Below are 20,264 nucleotides of genomic sequence, written 5' to 3' on the forward strand. Positions count from 1 at the left end.
GCCATTTCCTTCAATATTAAGTATACAACCTTTGGATACCTTTGGGGGCTGGGGAAATGACTTACCATGGGGTGGAGGGGGTAGAGATGAGGACTGCAACAGTGAGAGGGGATTCCATAATTAGAGGGGTAAAAAGATTCTGTGGACTTGAAAGAGACACCCGAATGGTATGTTGCCTCCAAGGTGCCAGGATCAGGGATGTCTCAAATTGGATCCATGGCATTCTAAAGAGCGAGTGTGAAAATCCGGAAGTTGGGGTACATATTGGTAACAACGACATAGGTAGGAAAAGGAAGGTAGATGTGAAGAGAGAAAATAGGGAGTTCAGCAGAAAGCGGAAAAGCAGGACCTCCAGGGTGGTAATCTTTGGTCACCGCCAGTGCCACAAGTGAGTAAGGGTAGGAATAGGATGATATGGCAGATGAATGTGTGGCTGAACCGGTGCAAGGGGCAGGGTTTCGGATTTCTGGATCACTCTGTTCTCTTCTGGGGAAATCATGATGTGTACAAAAAGGACAGGTTAAACCTGAACCCAAGGGACACAAATATTCTCTTGGGCAGGTTTGCTGGAGCTGTTGGAGAGAGTTTAAACTAATTTGGTGGGGGGATGGAAACTGGACTGATAGGGCTGAGGATGTTGGTATACAAGGAGATGCAGTATATAGTGAGACTGTGAGGAAGGACAGGCAGATCATTGGACAAAACTGCAGTCAGTGGGATGAGTTAATGTGTAACTGGGGGCCTACATCAACAAGGGTGAAGAATACAGGACTAAAGGCACTATTTTTGAATGCACTCAATACAAGGAATAAGGTAGGTACGATGTTGTGGGCATTTCCAAAGTCATAGTTTGGGTGTTATGTAATGATCCAAATTTGATTAGGAAGCTTAAGGTAAAGGAACACTTAGGAGACAGTTATCATAATACGCCAAAATTCACCCTGCAGCTTGTGAAGGACATCTAAAATCAGATGCATCAGTATTACATTGGAATAAAGGGAATTACTGAGGCACGAGAGAGGAGCTAGCCAAAGTTGATTGGAAAGGGACACTAGCAGGGATGACAGAATAGGTGTTTCTGGGGGAAATTTGTAAGGTGCAAGAAAGATATATCCAATGATGAAGAAATATTTTAAAAGGAGGATGAGGCAACGATGGCTGACAAGGGAAGTCAAAGACTGCTTAAAAGCAAATGAGAGGGCATATATTAGAGGAAAAAGTAGTGGGAAGGTAGAGGATTGGGAAGCTTTTAAAAAATTAACAGAATGGTGGTGAGGGAGGAAGTGTAAGGGCAGGTGTAGCATTTGTCCTGCTTACAAGGATCAGTGCCAGGAGGGAGATCGGTGGGAAGGGATGGGGTACGAATGGACAAGGGAGTCACTAAGGGAGTGATCCCTGTGGAAAGCAGAAAGGGGGGGGGAGGGGGAAAGATGTTTTTGGTAGTGGGATCCTGTTGGAGGTGGTGGAAGTTACGGAGAATTATATGTTGGGACCTGGAGGCTGGTGGGGTGGTAGATGAGGACAAGGGGAAACCTATACTGAGTGGGGTAGCGGGCTTCCCTTCCTCCATCATCAACTCTGCTCTCAAATGCATCTCTCCCATTTCACGCGTGCAGCCTTTTATATATTGGTGAGACCCAACGCAGACTGGGAGACCATTTAGCTGAACACCTACACTCTGTCTGCCAGAGAAAGCAGGATCTCCCAGTGGCCACACATTTTAATTCCACGTCCCATTCCCTTTCTGATATGTCTATCCATGGTCTCCTCTACTGTCAAGATGAAGCCACACTCATGTTGGAGGAACAACACTATATTCCATCTGGGTAGCCTCCAACCTGATGGCATGAACATTGATTTCTCTAAGTTCTGTTAATGCTCCTCCTCCCCTTCTTACCCCATCCCTTATTTATTCCCCCCTCCTTTTTTCTCTCTCTCTGCCCATCACTTTTTGCTTGTTCTCCATCTCCCTCTGGTGCTCCCCTCCCCTTTTCTTTCTCCCTAGGCCTCCTGTTCCATGATTCTTTCCCTTCTCCAGCTCGGTGTCCCTTTTGCCAATCACCTTTCCAGCTCTTAGCTTCACCCCACCCCCACCCCCCTGTCTTCTCCTATCATTCCGGATTTACCCCTCCCCCCACTACTTTCAAATCTCTTACTATCTTTTCTTTCAGTTAGTCCTAACGAAGGATCTCAGCCCGAAATGTCGACTGTACTTCTTCCTATAGATGCTGCCTGGCCTGCTGCGTTCCACCAGCATTTTGTGTGTGTTGCCTGAGATTTCATGTGAGGTTTTTCCAGCAGTGACTTTCTCTTTACCACTCGCCCATAATGCTATGACTGGTGAAGCACCCGGGCCACAGTTGTATGTGCAGGCTCTCCTGTCTCAGCCACTGAAGCTTGTAACTCCTTTAGGGTTGTCACTGGTCCCTTGGTGGCCTCCATCACTAATCCCCTTCTTGCACGGTCACTCAGATTTTGAGGATGGCCTGCTCTAGGCAGATTTACAGCTGTGCCATATTCTTTCCATTTCTTGATAACTGACTTAACTGCAGTACAAGGGATATTCAGTGACTTGGCAGTTTTCTTGTATCCATCTTTTGGCTTGTGCTTTTCAATAACCTTTGGCGGAAGAGCTTGGTGTGTTCTTTTGTCTTCATGGTGTAATTTTTGCCAGGATACTGACTCACCAGCAGTTGGACCTTCCAGATACAGGTGTATTTTTACTACTATCAATGGAAGCACCTCGACTGCACATGGTGATCTCTATTTAACTAAATATGTGACTCTAAGACCATTTAGCAGCACCAATGATGATGTGGTGTATCATATTAAAGGGGGTGAATCTATGCAATCAATTATTTTGTGTTTTATATTTGTAATTAATTTAGATCGCTTTGCAGAAATCTGTTTTCACTTTGACCCTAATGTGTTGTTTTCTGTTGATTGGTGTCAAAAACAGCCAAATTAAATCCACTGTGATTCAATGTTGTAAAACAATAAAACATGAAAACTTCTGAGTGAATACTTTCTATGGGCACTGTAGATATGTCATCAGATGGACTACACCTCAGGGTTCTGAAAGGGATAGCTCAAGAGATTGTGGAAGCATTAGTGATGATCTTTCAAGAATCATTAGATTCTCGAGTGGTTTCCGAGGACTGAAAAATCGTAAATGTCACTCCACCCTTTAAGAAGGTTGAGAGGCAGAAGAAAGGAAATTATAGGCCAGTTAGCCTGACTTCAGTGGTTGGAAAAATGTTGGAGTCTATTACTAAGGATACTTGGAGACACATGAGAAAATAGGCCAAAGTGAGCACGGTTTCTAAAGGGGAAATCCTGCCTGACAAATATATTGTAAGTCTTTGAGGGAATAACAAATAAGATAGACAGAGCCAATGGCTGTTGTTTACTTCAATTTTCAGAAGATCTTTGACAAGATGCTGCACATGAGGCTGTGTATCAAAACAAGAGCCCATGGCATTATGAGAAAGGTACTAGAATGGAGAGAAAATTGGCTTCAGGAGGCAAAAAGTGAGAAAAAGGGGACCTTTTCTGGTTGGGTGCTGGAGACTAGTGATGTGCTGCAGGGGTTGGTGTTGGGACCATTTCTTTTCACGTTGTATATCAATGATTTGGATGAAGGAATTGATGATTTAGTGGCCAGGTATGTGGACGATGCGAAGATAGAAGGAAGGACAGGTAGTGTTGAGGAAGCAGGGTACCTATAGAAGTACTTACACTGGGGGAATGGGCAACGTAGTGGTAGCTGGAATATAATACTTTGGCAGAAGGAATAAAGGTGCAGACTATTTTCTAAGTGGAGAGAAAATTCAAAATTCAGAGGTACAAAGCGACTTGGCAGTCAATGTGCAGGATTCCCTGAAGGTTAACTTGAAGGTTCAGTCGGTGGTAAGAAAGGGAAATCCTATGTTAGCATTCTTTCACCAGGGCTAAAATACAAAAGCAAGGATTTAAAGCTGACGCTTTATAAGGCTTTGGTCAGACTGCACTTGGAGTACTGTGAGCAGTATTATCACCTTACCTAAGAAAGAGTGTGCTGGTATTGGACAGGGTTCAGAGAAGATACACAAGAATGATCCCAGGAATTAAAGAGCTAACATATGATGAGGGCTTGATGGCTCTGGGCCTGTACTTGCTGGAGCTTAGATGAATTTGAGCGGGGGGTGGGGGGGAGAGAGGGTGGAATCATCACTGAAATCTATCAAATATTGAACGATCTGGATAGAGTGGACATGAAGAGGATTTTTCCTATAGCGGGGGAGTCTAGGACCAGACAGGTCGGGCAGCATCCGCTGAAATGAGCAGTCAATGGATGCTGCCCCACCTGCTGAGTTCATCCAGCTTGTTTGTATGTGTTGATTTGACCACAGCATCTGCAGTGTACTTTGTGTAGGACCAGACAGCACAACTCAGAATAGAGGAACGCCCATTTAGGACAGAGATGTAGAAAACTATCTTTAGCCAGAGGGTGGTGAATCTGCGGAATTCAATGTTGGTTGTGCAGTCCAAGGCATTGGGTATATTTAAGGTAGAAGCTGATAGGCTCTTAAATAATCATGGCACAAAAGTTACAGGGAGAATGCAAGAGAATGAGGTTGAGAGGGATAATAAATCCGCCATGATGGAATGGGCGAAGCCAAATGGCCTAATTTTGCTCATAGGTCTGATGATCAAGAAAAGATCAATCTTTGATTGTCAGTTACAAAATGAACATCAATTACCCTAATAATTCAGAAACTTAACTTATACTCCTGGCTTACCTCAAGTAATGCTTCTTTATTTCTGTCTCCCATTTCAGAGTTTTCCCTCTTGCCCAGTAGATAATTCTGTTATGAATAAAACTCATTAATGCAGATACAAACATACTTGAAACATTTCTACAATGCAGTTCATTAATGCATTGAGACCCATTACCTGCTGCTGTACCCAGTGCAGTCCCATGCTCCAAGAACAGTTGACAAAGTGGGTTTGTACCAAGTGAGACCACAATATTCAGCTGGTTTCCGAGCTTGGTCTGAGAAAGACAGTGATATCACACCTAGCCTGCATCCACTGCTCTGCATCCTGGAACATGAGGATAGGGAAGCAGAGAAGAATAAAATGCAGTGATGCATTTGTAAAGGGGATTGCCTGACTGCCTTCTGGAGTGGATACAGTTGGGGTGTCCAAAGAGTGATTGATGAGGAATTTGGAGCATGAGTCTTGACAGTGAACAACCATACCTTTCAGTCCTATTAGTACTCACATTTCTTTCTTGCAGATTCTGTGGTCCTAGAGGTTTGAAAAAAAATTAATTTCCAATGCTGCTCCCATATTACTCAGTAATAAGTTTAAAGTTCTTGACTGAAATGTATGCAAATTATTAAGTTTGAAATTTAAATTTGACATACAATGTAGGTTTGGTGATACACAAGACAAGCCTCACATATGTATAGTATATGGAAAACAAGGAGAGAAAAAGAGCTGAATATCTGGAAATGTACAAGTCTGTTCTCAAGGGGCTGCACAGATGAATTCAATTTCCTTCACCCTCAAGAGATTTAGGCTTTATGAAAGCATATTAATAAGATAACAAAAGGAAACACCTGGAGTCCCAAGTATCAATGTTGACTTCTCAAATGGTGCAATGTACTTTGGTCATCTGAAATGAATCTGTGTAATTCAATCCATTTCTCAATTGGATATACAGCATACCAATGAGATAAGTACTTCAAAAAGTAAACTGAAATGGGAATTACTTGGACTGAAGTTGAAGAACATCATGAGTACAGTGTGTTAGAGTCCTGCTGTATAAATACTAGCATGATCTCTTGAACTGTGAAATTGGATTCCATTCAATACTGCAGCTGCTAAATTGGCTGGAATGGTTTGCAAGATGCACAAATGTACATTTTTAGTGTTTTATGCCAATTGTTATATTGGAAAAGAGGATAATATGCATGAGGGTGAAACAGCAGCAAGTTTTGTTGAGAACAAATCTACTACACACACCAGCATTAATGACATTTGTCGCAATGGAGATAATACTGTTTAAGTCTCACTGTATGCTTCATCTGAGCACAAGCTAAATGAAGTAAAACAAAAATGAGCAATTAGTCAAGGCATTGGTCTTGGCCACTTCAAGAAATCACAACTTTCATGATGCTGAGGGTACTCACTTCTATATGCTCACATCTATGCATAAAGACTGAAATGCAACTTGGTTTTAGATCTGTAGAGTATTAAATGGACTTTGAGATGAGAGAGAAAGTACCAAGTGCCACAATGAAAGATCACTTTACTTTATTGTCACCAGACAATTGATACTAGAGTGTACAATCATCACAGTGATATTTGTTTCTGCGCTTTGCGCTCCCTGAAGTACAAATCAAAATAAATATAATAAAAAATTTAAATTATAAATCATAATTAGAAAATAGAAAAGGGTAGTGCAAGTCAGATCCAGATATTTTGAAGGTATGGTCCAGATCCAGGTCAGGATCTGTTCAGCAGTCTTATCACAGTTGGAAAGAAGCTGTTCCCAAATCTGGCCGTAAGAATCTTCATGCTCCTGTACCTTCTCCCAGAGGGAAGTGGGACAAAAAGTGTGTTGGCTGGGTGGGTCTTGTCCTTGATTATCCTGGCAGCACTTCTCTGACAGTGTGTGGTGTAAAGTGAGTCCAAGGATGGAAGATTGGTTTGTGTGATGTGCTGGGCTATGTTCACGATCTTCTGCAGCTTCTTCCAGTCTTGGACAGGACAACTTCCATACCAGGTTGTGATGCACCCAAGAAGAATGCTTTTTACGGTGCACCTATAAAAATTAGTGAGGGTTTTAGGGGACAAACCAAATTTCTTCAGCTTTCTCAGGAAGTAAAAGCGCTGGTGGGCCTTCTAGGCAGTGGATTTTGCTTGGTTAGACCAAGTCAGGTCATTTGTGATATTCACCCTGAGGAACTTAAAGCTTTTGACCTTAAAGCACTTGCCTTTTGCCCCATAAAAAACTGGCTTCCTGCCCCAAAGCCACATTGTTTATTTCAGCGAGGTCCCAGGTACAAGTCTGCTGTTGGTGGTCTAGTTCAGAGTTAGTGCAGTGGCACAACTTCACAGACCGCATTTTAATTCTGATCGTCAGTGCTATCAGTGTGCAGTTTGCATCTCCTTGTCACTGCATGGGGTTTCCTTCAGCCAATGCTTCCTATTCACCAGATATGGAGTCTGTTATACCCATTGCATACACGCAAATCAGGCAGACTTCCCAGCCTGAGACTACCTATGAGGAGCCAAGCAGCACAGGGACAGCTGGTAGAAGATGCCACAACTGGACTTTAGTGTAAAGCAGCACTGGAAACTGAAGCTTCTGCTGAGAACCATATGCACATCCTCACATTGGAACTGGCATGGAGTTGAAATTTTTGGACAATGGTATGTAAAAAAAGAATGCAAAATTCATGTCGCTTATAGAAATCATCTAAACTCTACAATCCAAGACTTAGATTTACCAGTAATACAAAAACTATTTGCAAGCAGCTTGGAAATAATTTAGGACCATCAATTTGATCATAAATGGACTGTAGAATAAATGGCAGTGGTCCAAACAAGAACAAAATATGTAATACTACAGAACAATTGAGGCCTGCAATTTTCCTTAGAAACTTTACATACCTGTGGATTTTTAAAAAGAGCATACTTCTCAATGCGTTCAGTAAATGTGAGCTTATTCTGGCTGTCCCGAGTCCAGTTCAGCAAGTTCTCCACCAGATTTTCATGATCTTCAAAGATCCTTTCTATAATTGAAAAAATAAGGGTTTTATATGGAGACCAAGAGAATGCATAAGCCTACATCTAAATCTCCCACCCTAAATACAATGTTACATTTTGTACATGAAGGCTTGTCCAAAAAAAGGGATCAATTTCATTTCTCAAACTTTCACAACTAAAATTATCTGATAATGCTGCAGTGCAATGGTTTTTGTATACCAATGGCTACTGTCCCAGCCTGAGGTAAACCCTGGCTCAGGTTAAAGTGAAACTCTTGCAAAGCAATCTTGTACTCAGCTTTCAGATTACTTTACACACAGTAACAGTGGATTTTTAACAGGTAATGCATAACCAGTAGCAACATGCAAAGCACTGAAGGAAGTCAGGTCAGACAGTATCAATGGAGGGAAATAGATAGATGACATTCCTTGTTGAGACCCTTCATCTTGACTAGAAAGAGCTCATACAAGAATTCATTGAAGCAAACTGGGTCTCAATAATGTATCACAAATACAGCATTAAGGGGGGAGCATACATTTGAACAGATTAATTATTTGTATTCACCTTGTTCTAATGTGCTTCACAGTCTTCAGAACGAAGGCCATAATAGGCAGATGGGGAGGTGGAGAGTGGGAAAGTTGTAAGAAGCTGGCAGGTGACAAAAAGTGACAAAGGGTTGAGGATGATAGGAGAGGAAGGTAGAACATTGAATAAAAGGTGATGGAGAGTGAACTGGTGGGAGGAGTGTGGGGGTGAGGGCTGATGAAGAGGGAGAGGTAAGGGTGGGGAAAGTCAAGAGTGATGAATGCCAGCTAGACCAAGAGGAAAGTAAAGAAAAAAGGGACTGATGGAGAGTGGTTTACTATAAGGATAAGAATTCTAGGTTCATGCTGCCAGCTTGGAATTGACCAGCTGAGGTGCTATTCCTCTAATATGCAATTTAGCCTTGATTTGGTAGTAAAAGAGGTTGTAGACAGACAGAAGTGTGGGAATAGGAGTGGAACTAAAATTACTGGCCACCGGGAGATCTTGGCTGACATGGTAGACAGACTGAAGGTGCTCGACGAAGTGATACCCCAAATCTGCACCTGGTCTCGCTGACGTAGAGGTAACCACAACAGCAGCACTGGATGCAAAAAATTGGCACTGATGGATTCACATATGAAATACTGCTTCACTCAGAATAGCTGTTCAGAGCTCTGAAATGCAGTGAGGGAGATGGCATAGGGCCAGGTGTAGAACTTTGTGAAGGGGCTTTGGTAGGGATGGACAAGGGAGTCATGGAGAGAGTAACTCTTTGAAAAGTAGAAAGGGGAGAAGATGTGCCTGGTTATAAGATCCCATTGTAGGTGGCAGAAGTTGCAAAATATAATATGGATAATAGGTGAGGATTGGAACAACTTTATTCCTGTTGTGCTTGATTGGATGGGGAGGGCATGCAGTGAAGGCTCCATCAATAGCAGTGGAGGGAACCCTGTTTTCTGGAAAAGGATATTTTGGATGTCTTGGAATGGGAAACCTCATTATGAGAACAGAAATGGGAAGAAAAAGGAACTGAAAAAAAGGAATAGCATCCTTGCAAGTGACAGGATGGGAGGAGGTGTGTCAAGGTAGTTATGGGAGTTGGTGGGTTTGTATTGGACCTTGGTGGATCTCCCATCTTTCTTACCAGTCCTGATCCCAAAACATCCATTGCCCATTTCCCTCCATATATGCTGCCTGACTAACCAAGTTCCTCAAGCACTTCCAACATTGCTCTAGATTCCAGTATCTACAGTCTGTGGTATCTGTGTAACCTGTAGAGCAAACACGAGGAAATCTGCAGATGCTGGAAATTCAAACAACACACACAAAATGCTGGTGGAACACAGCAGGCCAGTCAGCATCTATAGGAGAAGCACTGTCGACGTTTCGGGCCAAGACCCTTCGTCAGGACTAACTGAAAGGAGAGATACCAAGAGATTTGAAAGTAGTGGGGGGAGGGGGAAATGCGAAATGATAGGAGAAGACCGGAGGGGGTGGGATGAAGCTAAGAGCTGGAAAGGTGATTGGTGAAAGTGATACAGAGCTGGAAAAGGGAAAGGATCATGGGACGGGTGGCCTCGGGAGAAAGAAAGGGAGGGGGGAGCACCAGAGGGAGATGGAGAACAGGCAGAGTGATGGGCAGAGAGAGAGAGAAAAAAAACAACTAAATATGTCAGGTAAGAATGGCAGGAGGGGCATTAACAGAAATTAGAGAAGTCAATGTTCATACCATCAGGTTGGAGGCTACCCAGCCGGTATATAAGGTGTTGTTCCTCCAACCTGAGTTTGGATTCATTTTGACAGTAGAGGAGGCCATGGATAGACATATCAGAATGGGAATGGGATGTGGAATTAAAATGTGTGGCCACTGGGAAATCCTGCTTTCTCTGGCGGACCGAGCGTAGGAGTTCAGCGAAACGGTCTCCCAGTCTGCATCGGGTCTCACCAATATATAAAAGGTCACACCGGGAGCACCGGACGAGGTATACCACACCAGCCGACTCACCCCTCCCTCCTCTTTTTTGATCTTTCTGTCTCCATCTCTGGAGACGGCTTATCTACTGATATCTACTATAAGCCTACAGATTCTCACAGCTACCTGGACTATTCCTCTTCCCACCCTGTCTCTTGCAAAAATGCTATCCCTTTCTCACAATTCCTCTGTCTCTGCTGCATCTGCTCTCAGGATGAGGCTTTTCATTCCAGGACGAAGGAGATGTCTTTCTTTTTTAAACAAAGAGGCTTCCATTCGTCCACCATCAACTCTGCTCTCAAACGCATCTCTCCCATTTCCCGCACATCTGCCCTCACCCCATCCGCCCGCCACCCCACTCGGGATAGGGTTCCCTTTGTCCTCACCTACCACCCCACCAGCCTTCAGGTCCAACGTATAATTCTCCGTAACTTCTGCCACCTCCAACAGGATCCCACTACCCAGCACATCTTTCCCTCCCCCCCTTTCTGCTTTCCACAGGGATCACTCCCTACGCGACTCCCTTGTCCACTCGTCCCCCCCATCCCTTCCCACCGATCTCCCTCCTGGCACTTGTCCTTGTAAACGGAACAAGTGCTACACCTGCCCTTACACTTTCCTCCCTCACCACCATTCAGGGCCCCAGACAGTCCTTCCAGGTGAGGCGACACTTCACCTGTGAGTCGGCTGGTGTGGTATACTGCGTCCGGTGCTCCTGGTGTGGCCTTTTATATATTGGTGAGACCCAACGCAGACTGGGAGACCATTTCACTGAACACGGACGCTCGGTCCGCCAGAGAAAGCAGGATCTCCCAGTGGCCACACATTTTAATTCCACGTCCCATTCCCATTCTGATATGTCTATACGTGGCCTCTACTGTCAAAATGAATCCAAACTCAGGTTGGAGGAACAACACCTTATATACCGGCTGGGTAGCCTCCAACCTGATGGCATGAACATTGACTTCTCTAATTTCCATTAATGCCCCTCCTGCCCTTCTTACCTGACATATTTAGTTGTTTTTTTTTTCTCTCTCTGCCCATCACTCTGCCTGTTCTCCATCTCCCTCTGGTGCTCCCCCCTCCCTTTCTTTCTCCCGAGGCCTCCCGTCTCAAGATCCTTTCCCTTCTCCAGCTCTGTATCACTTTCGCCAATCACCTTTCCAGCTCTTAGCTTCATCCCACCCCCTCCGGTCTTCTCCTATCATTTCGCATTTCCCCCTCCCCCCCACTACTTTCAAATCTCTTGGTATCTCTCCTTTCAGTTAGTCCTGACGAAGGGTCTCGGCCCGAAACGTCGACAGTGCTTCTCCTATAGATGCTGCCTGGCCTGCTGTGTTCCACCAGCATTTTGTGTGTGTTGTTGTGTAACCTGTAGATTGTGTTTTAATTGGTTATTTTAATTCTAGATATTTATAGCAACCTGACCTAAGAGATTGCAATATCTTTGTGTACAATTAAAAATGGAAAATGTCTTATTCATTCAGTGGATTTATTTACTATTTTATTTCTGATTAATGGATATTCATCCAACAGTTCATTGTATAGACTAGAATCAATTATCATGGAGAATGGGGATATCATTGAAGTTTTATATTTATTTGGCAGGAATATAGTATAAAGTTTCAGTTTTGTTTGACTTGGTATCTTGGATAAAGTTGGTGATTCTCTTGAGCACTCCAAGCAACCTGACATTCAGCAGTGGGGTCATATTGTCTGTTACAGACAAGGTGGTCCAACTTTGTAAAGACTTTTCCCATTACTACCTTCACATGCATCCCTGTAACTTCCGAAGACTGAATGAAGCACCATGGAATAAGGCCAATACAAATCATTAATTTGTTCAAATGTATGCTTTCTTCCCCTTAATGCTACATTTCTGGTACATAGAGACCAGCTTACTTCAATGAGTTATTGCACGAGCTCCATTGCCACTATGATGTCAGGTGTTTTATATATGGTTCCTTATTAAATCATTGCTTTTTATTAGGAGAACCACAGATGCTGAATTATTTTGAATTAACTGTATCTGAACTCTATGACTCTAGCTTACTGGGAAGTGAAAGAATGCAGCAGGAAAAGCAAGACTGACCATCACTGACTGATAAGAATATGGCTAAAAGGCAAAAGTCTGTATATTTATATTGCCTTGCCATAAAACATTCCCAAAAGGTTGTAAATATTAACCTGGTTTACTAGAATTCTTTTGCAAAATTTTCTCAATCTTTAATTTCCCTAGTCACTTTGTAATTAAATTTGGAGGAGACTTGGAACTCCACCACCTTCTGCCCTGGATTTCTGGTATACACATGACATAATAGGGACCTGCAATGTGTTTAAAAATGTTAACAGGCTGAAAAATGTTGACCTACAAAGTAAAGATAGAATCTTAGCTTTGAGTAAAAACAAATTGTCTCTCCTAAAAACTAAATTATAAAACTATAATCATGTCCTGAATCCCAAGGACAAAACTTATTATAACAACATTGATCTGTCTTGGAAATTGTCTTAGCCAAAATATAGCAAGGCACATCCATTAACAGTCTGAGTAGCCTGTTTTCGGGAATGCAGCCTTGCAGCTCCAGTGATGATTTTGTGCATTATTGCACAGCAAAGTGATGAGGATATTTATGTTCTGAACTAAGTAATATCCTTTCACACATCATTCCCCATGGTAAGTAATTTTCAAAAATATTTAGTTTGATCGGTCTTAAGACCCACCAGTTGAATGTGCATATCAATTTGACAACAAATGCACGATATTGCTCTAAGATTTCATACTTCTCAGAATTCACAGCTTTTTAAAATGTGTTAATTTAAACTAAGATTTCATTCCATTATCATTTAGACTGGTTTTGAAAGCTATGCAACAACATTAACAGCTACCGTAATGTGCAAAAGTCATAGGCACACGTATATAAGCCAGGATGCACTTTTGCACATTTATGACTGTGAGGCCAAGCACAGCTCCAATGCCATCTTCAAGTTTGCTGATGACTGTTGCAGGCTGAATCAAAGGAGGTGATGAATCAGCTTATAGGAGAGAGATTGAAAATCTGCTGCCATCAGGAAGGAGGTACAAGAGCTTCAGGACTCACACCACCAGGTTCAGAATTGTTCAACCATCAACTACCCTTCAACCACTAGGCTCTTGAACCAAAGGGAATAATTTCACTCAACTTCACTTGCCACATCATTAAAATGCTCCCACAACCAATGAACTCACTCTCAAAGACTCTTCATCTCATATTCTTGATATTTATTACTTACTATTATTTATTCTTTTTGTATTTGCACAGTTTGTTGTCTTCTGCATTCTGGCTGAACGTCCATTCAGTGTGGTCTGTTATTAATTCTGTTACGGTTATTAGTCTATAGATCTATTGAGTATGCCCACAAGAAAATGATCAGTGGCTTTCAAGTCTGGCAACCAAGTAAAATGCAAGAATTGAATTGAATTGACTATTTCTTAAATCCTTCACATACATGAGGAGTAAAAATCTTTACATCTCCATCTAAATGTGCAATCATAGTAATTTATAATAATTTATTATAAATAGAACAGTAAATGTAATATAGAGTACACTAAAATCAGTGAGAGTTCATCAGTCTGATAGCCTGGTGGAAGAAGTCCACGCTATGCTGTCCTCTTACTACTGCCACTGGCCAGGAAGTACCGAAGCCTCAAGCCCTACACCACCAGGTTCAGGAACAGTTATTAACCCTTTGCTATCAGGCTCTTGAACCAGAGGGGTTAACTTCACTCACCCTAACCGATTCCACAACCTATGGACTCACTTTTAATGACTCTACAACTCGTGTTTTCTCATTATTTAGTGTATACAGTATTTATTATTATTTCTATTTATTTATTACTATTACTAGTATTCTTTTTTTTGTATTTGCAGATTGTTGTTCTTTGCACATTGGTTGTTCGTCCCTCTCTGTCATGTGCAGTTTTTCATTTATTCTATTGGGTTTCTTTCTATTTACCATTAATGCCTTCAAAATGAATCACAGGGTGGTATATGGTGACATATAATTATTCTAATAATAAATTGATTTTGAACTTGGCACCAATTCTGCTAAAAGGGCTCTTGATCTTCCAGTCCATGTATTTGAATACACACAGCTATAGACTTCTAAGTACATAGAATCTGCCTCTGAAGGTTCATCAGGGCAAGAGGTTTAGTTGTTCATTACTAAGACGAGGGCCTCAGGTCCATATCCTGGCCAACAGCGGTGAATGATTGCCATTGCTAGGGTCTGGCAGAACTTGCTTCATAAGTTGACAAATTGCCCAGATCCTACAATTGCTCTATTCACCTCCTGCAGGATGTAATGGAAACTATTTCCTCTTCTGCTTGTTTGGCCATAAAAGCTCAACAGCCAGTGATCATCATTGATTTGGTTACCAGAGAAAAATCTCTGGGCTGCAGAGAGCTGTGCAGGAATGGTGGGGTCAGCAGCAGCTTTCATTACCTACAAGTGATGAAAGATGGCAGGATTCAAACAATCTTATAATGAGGTAGATGTTGCTAGTTACCAGCCACAACATACATCTCAGTACTGAGTGGCCAGATCATTCATCAATAGATCTGTCAGGCAGCTCTTCCATAATATATAATGAGTGATTATTTGTACCAAGTTCCCTACCCAGAAACAAAGAGGGCTGGAATTTGTATCAACTTTCCAGCACTCATAACTGACACAGTACCATCATCAGTACTGCATCTCTATATCTATAATGCTATATAGGCCCCATTAAGTGTGAATTCAACTACAGTTCTCATTCCTGGCTAATATCCTGAGCAGTACATGAGGTACCAGTGTAGATTCCTGGAAGGGCCACCAACATAGAAGATTCTGCAAAGGCAAATTTTGAGAGACTCATTTTACTGGCTGCTCATTTAGAACTGAGTTCATAAATCAATCAAGGTCAGTCATTCAGGTTTCGGATGACACTCTGAATATTGAAAGAGTCAAGCATCAGATGAGTACATAGCCTTGAGAAAAGTGATCATTTATCTATTTAGAAAGTTGAACGATATCCTTGTGCAGTTGGTCAATGAACACAACTAACTCACCCATTTGAAGTTCTGGAATTGTTTCAACTAATGACCAATCTGAGCTAAATCCACAGTGCGATTTATCCATGAGGTTGTCTAGCACCTGCCTGACTGTTTGTCTTTCATCAACCATCATAGTTTTGGAACTCTCATCAGACATGTGGACCCGTATCACCAGCTGCAAGGATGAAATTAAATAGTTAATCAGAAAGTTAGAATTTCTATTTCATTATTTCCAAATATCAACTAATTTGAAAAATACCCTCCAGTAAAAAAGTCAACCTAAAATGAGAGTCATGCTGCTAATTACTTTGCACCGTACCTTATTCTCACAGCCACAGATACATTTCTGATCATCTCCATTTTTAATATACTAACAATATAACAAATCATGTCAACATATTTTGTAAAATGAAAGATTAAGAATGACAAACCTCAAGTTGGCTCCCCAGTATCTGCAGTTACTTGAAAGTATTTGAAAGTACATGTATGCTTTCAAATTCACAATAACTTTCTCTCAGATTGCCAATAATGTCCTTGCTTGTGCTACTCTGGATTTATTGGCTTACAAGTTTTCAAGCAAAACAGGCAGTATTGGTAAGTTGCCCAACTACAGCCAAGTATGATATGCAATTCCTCGGTGACCAAAAAATGCTTTAAATGTAGATTGTCAGCGATGTTAAATCTGGTATACTCAACAGCTCCTGCTAGGTTGAAAAAGAGATGTGATCTGACTGGATAAAATGAATGCAGATCTCAGGAAAGCATCACATCATCTTCTGATTTCTCATTCCAACTACATATTTCATTTTATTTAGAGGTACAGTGCAGAACAGGCCTTTCCACCCCTCCAACCAACTGATTTAACCCTGGACAATTTACAATAATCAATTAACCCACTAACTAATAAGTCTTTAACTGTGGGAGGAAAGTGGAGCACCCAGAAGAAACCCATGCTCACACGGGAAGGAATGCAAAAAAAATTGCTTACAGAGGATGATAGAATTGAAGTCCAAACTTTGACGCCCTGAGCTGTGGTAGTGTCGTGCTAACTGCTAAGCAACAGTGGCACCCCTCAATCCCCCCATCACTCCCATACTTTATTATTCTTCTTACAACAAAATATTTAATACAGATCAGCACTTAATGTCCAACTCTAATTTCCCTTGAACCAACAGCTTGCTGAACCACTTAAAACTGGACCACCAAGGAGAACAGCAGATTTTGAAACCTTATAGACATTAGAAACAAAAAAATGTATAAGATAGGAACAGGCCCTTTGACTTGTTGTGACAAGAGTTCTCAGTAAATGCTCTCCTTACACATGCATATTCACACGCACACAAACACTGCCTTGTCATTCTGCTGTCATTGTGCTATGTGTGTAGGTCAATGTCTTCCCCGATATAGTCACATAATGGGCCCTAAATCAAGCTGATGAGCTCAGGTTGGCTTTATGGCGCCTTTCCTGTGGACTATTCCATTTCTTCAGTGGCAGTGATATGTCACTGTGCATGTTGCTTGTATACTATAGTTAAGATAGATCCTTCTGTTCAGTTTAGATTGTAACTATATTGAGGGGTGCTTCATATTCTAATTCATGTATTGTCTTAACTTTGTTGGTAATTAAAGATGATATAAGAATGACAGACCTCAAGTTCCTAAAAAAAAGCTATTATTTGCCCTCCATAAGGGGAAGAGATGGGGCTGCCTTGAGTTTACACTGGAAGAATAAGTACAGAGCTATTTTTGTGTTTTCTGGTAGGTATCTTTTTGTAAGTATTGTCAGTTTCCTTTTCACTACTTTCGCCAAGTTTTGTAAGTTTGAATTTTGGTGCACCTAATAAACAGCCTTGCACTAAAGGGCTAAGTGACTCCAGCCACGTTGTTCCTTTGGGGTCATAACGCACGTATCTAACATTTGGTGGCAGTGGTGGGATGACCGTTCGCAAAGGCATGCATTCAACTCAAGGGAGAGAGGGATTGCAGTTCCAAGTTAAGAAAACCCCGAGGTTAAAAACTAAAGCAGATGTCTGGAAACAGCAAAGACCCCAGAGGAGGAAGAACTTCAGCCCAGGGCCAAATTCAGGCCTGAAACAGAAGGGCCTTCATGTGGCACCACCTCCGAACCCTCCCTGGAAAATCTGTTCAGAGGCATTTTGTCTGCCCAGCAGAAGAGAGATGATGCTTTTAAAAAGGAACTTCAGAGCCTGCGGAAGGGTTCCAAGTTGCCTTCTTATCAACAAGGTGATGATGTTCTCCTCATATTCGAGGGGATGCCCTGGATATGGTAATGGCCAAAGGAGGAGTGGGCCTACCAGGTAGTGACACCACTAATGGATAAAGCTCTCAAGGTCTACACTGCAATGGATGAAGAGAGGTCCAACAACTATCCTGACCCTTGCTTGCTCTGCAATACCTCAGTGCCCACAAGGGGTTGCCATCATGCCCGTCAGAAGCAACAGAGACACTAAACCTCCAAGGAACTCTCAGGGCAATTTTGTAAAAGAAACAAGGGCAAAGAACTTTTGGTAGTTTCTTCTAAGACTTATTTGCTACCATTATCAGCAGCCAGGTCATAAGTCCTTTGTATGTCCACTCAAAAACCCAAATTGTCAGGTATGTGCTTTGTACCAAGAGAGGGAGAATGCAGTGATAATAATAATGACTGTGAGTACGGTATTGGAAAACAAGCAGAATGTGAGGAGAAAGAGCCTGTGTTTATAATAATTCAAGTTAATGGAAAACCTGTAAAAGCACTTTTAGATTCTGGTGGATAACTGTCACTTATTTTAAAAAGCCTTTGGCGTTGACTAGAGCCACTAAACACCTGTCTGGAGTGGTGACTGGAAGTCTGAGCCCCTCATTATTGAGCTAGATGACCAAAAGTATTTGATTAAAGTGGGGGTGCTGGAGAAACCACCAATTGACATGATTCTGGGAAGAGATTTACATGAGTTACTGGGGAAGGAAAATAGGCAATCACATCCATCTATTACCCCAGAAATAGATAGCACTGTTTCTTATTTTGTCATAACTCATGCTAAAACCAAAGCAATGGCTGGGTTGCAATCACTGCCTGACTGCTAGTCTACGTGAGTGAGGAACCAAAAGGCCAAGAGAGTCACATCAGCGATGGTGCCATGATAAACATCTGGTTCTCCTGCCTCTGTTGATATTTGTACAGATGACGTACCCATTGATGATGACTTGGAAGGAGTTGTGGAAGGGCCTGGGAAGGTTGACCTCTCCCATCTCGACAGCCACCAAGCAGTAGAGCTGCAGAGAGTGTTTACTGATTTTTTCACACCTCTTCCAGCAGAGACCAGGACTGACAAAAGTCATAAAACATTCCATCTGGATCAGGCCTGGCCAAGGTTCAGTACGTCAAAACTGCTACAGAGTGCCAGAGCAACTTGTGGGGGACCCTGAAGCATGAGATTTGGACTATGCTGGAACTGGGACAGATTGAGCCTTCAAATAGTGAGTGGAGCCATCCTATTATTATCATTCCCAAGGATGGCAACCTGACAATATGCATTGATTTCCAGAAGTTGAATGCCATTTATTTTTTTGATGCTTATCTTATGCCCCGCATTGATGATCTACAAGTAATGATTGGATGGGCAAACTGCATTACTACACTAGCCTGTTGTAAAGGCTACTGGCAGGTTCCCTGGATGACCAATCATAACCCCTCAGTGCCTTCCGCACACCTCTGTGTCTGTTTCAGTTCACTGTGATGTCCTTTGGTCTTCATGGTGCTCCAAGGCTGTGAGGTCTGCAGTGCGGTCTCCCTAGATGACATGGTCGTCTAAAACCAGACATGGTCAGAGCACCTGCACCATCTGTGCTTGATCTTGGGGAATATTCATGCTGCTGGTCTCACCCTTAATCTACAAAAATGTGAATGGACAAGAAGTGATACCTTGGCTACCAGCTGGGACATGGAGAAGTTTGAGCACAGGTGGACAAAGAGGAAGCAATTGGCAACAGTCCTTAACTGCACACTGAGGAGGAGATGAAGTCCTTCCTGGGTCTGGCAGTAGGGTATTAAAGGTTCATTCCCCAATTTGCCACTCTGGCTGCACCTCTGACTAATCTTACCAGGAGGCTTGTAAGCACTCAGTGACATAGACAAGTGAGTGTGAAAATGCTTTTCAAGCCATTAAAACCTACACATGTTCTTCACCTGTCCTTTAGAGCCCAGAGTCTGACATAGGTTCCTTGTCCAAATTGATGCCTCAGGAGGGAGCAGTGCTGGCCCAAGATTGCTACCTAGTAAATCTCTTCTGCACCCTTTCCAAAGCCTCCATTAATTAATTGAATGACCTAACTGTCACAGTGGGCTTTGAACTCAACACTCCAGGCTCTTAATTGCTGGTGTGGTAATTTACCTCATGAGTACTTTCTCCTACCACCCTAAGTGAGTGGTTTTACCTCAGGCAAAGAGAAGTAACTGTTCCCTCTGCTGAATGTTAAATACCCTTGCCAAAAGATCAAACATGGTAGATTAGAATAATATTTTCATTCTTGTCCTGAAAATAATGATCACAGACTGAGTGGCTTCAAAGGCCACTTAACAGAGCTGTTAAGAACTAGCTACATTGGCGTGTAATTGAAGATATACGTGGACAAAGTCGCAGTAGGATGGTGGATTTCCCTCATAAAGAACAAGTGAACCAAAAGGATTTTTTTATGATGATCCAATATATTAACCCAACTTTTCTATGTTCTAGTATCAATATTATTTTCACATATTCAATTTTAATTCAAGTTATCAAATCAAATCCCAAAGGGTCTAGAAATTATGAAAGTTAGTTCAGACAAACATGTCTGAATGTCTAATTATTTTACAATTAGTATTGGTAAGAATTTTTGTTAAATATTTCTTTGCTAGTGCTGAATGATCGTTGGATCTTTTCAAAATTCTGTCT

The 20,264-nt window shown here is 42.0% G+C and overlaps 1 protein-coding gene across 6 annotated transcripts in view; it reads right to left on the reverse strand.

Moving 5' to 3' along the window:
• raph1a (Ras association (RalGDS/AF-6) and pleckstrin homology domains 1a) overlaps positions 1–20,264 on the reverse strand; it is a 205,865-nt gene that overhangs the window by 60,337 nt on the left and 125,264 nt on the right. For all 6 annotated transcript variants that reach the window (XM_073046682.1, XM_073046681.1, XM_073046680.1 and 3 more), the window contains 3 exons: positions 15,346–15,505; positions 7,666–7,787; positions 4,782–4,847 (listed from right to left, as the gene is read on the reverse strand). In XM_073046682.1, the coding sequence (XP_072902783.1) occupies positions 4,782–4,847; positions 7,666–7,787; positions 15,346–15,505 (348 nt within the window). The remainder of the gene's footprint in view (positions 1–4,781; positions 4,848–7,665; positions 7,788–15,345; positions 15,506–20,264) is intronic.

Source organism: Hemitrygon akajei, chromosome 5 (assembly GCF_048418815.1).
Source record: "Hemitrygon akajei chromosome 5, sHemAka1.3, whole genome shotgun sequence".
Lineage (NCBI taxonomy): Eukaryota > Metazoa > Chordata > Chondrichthyes > Myliobatiformes > Dasyatidae > Hemitrygon > Hemitrygon akajei.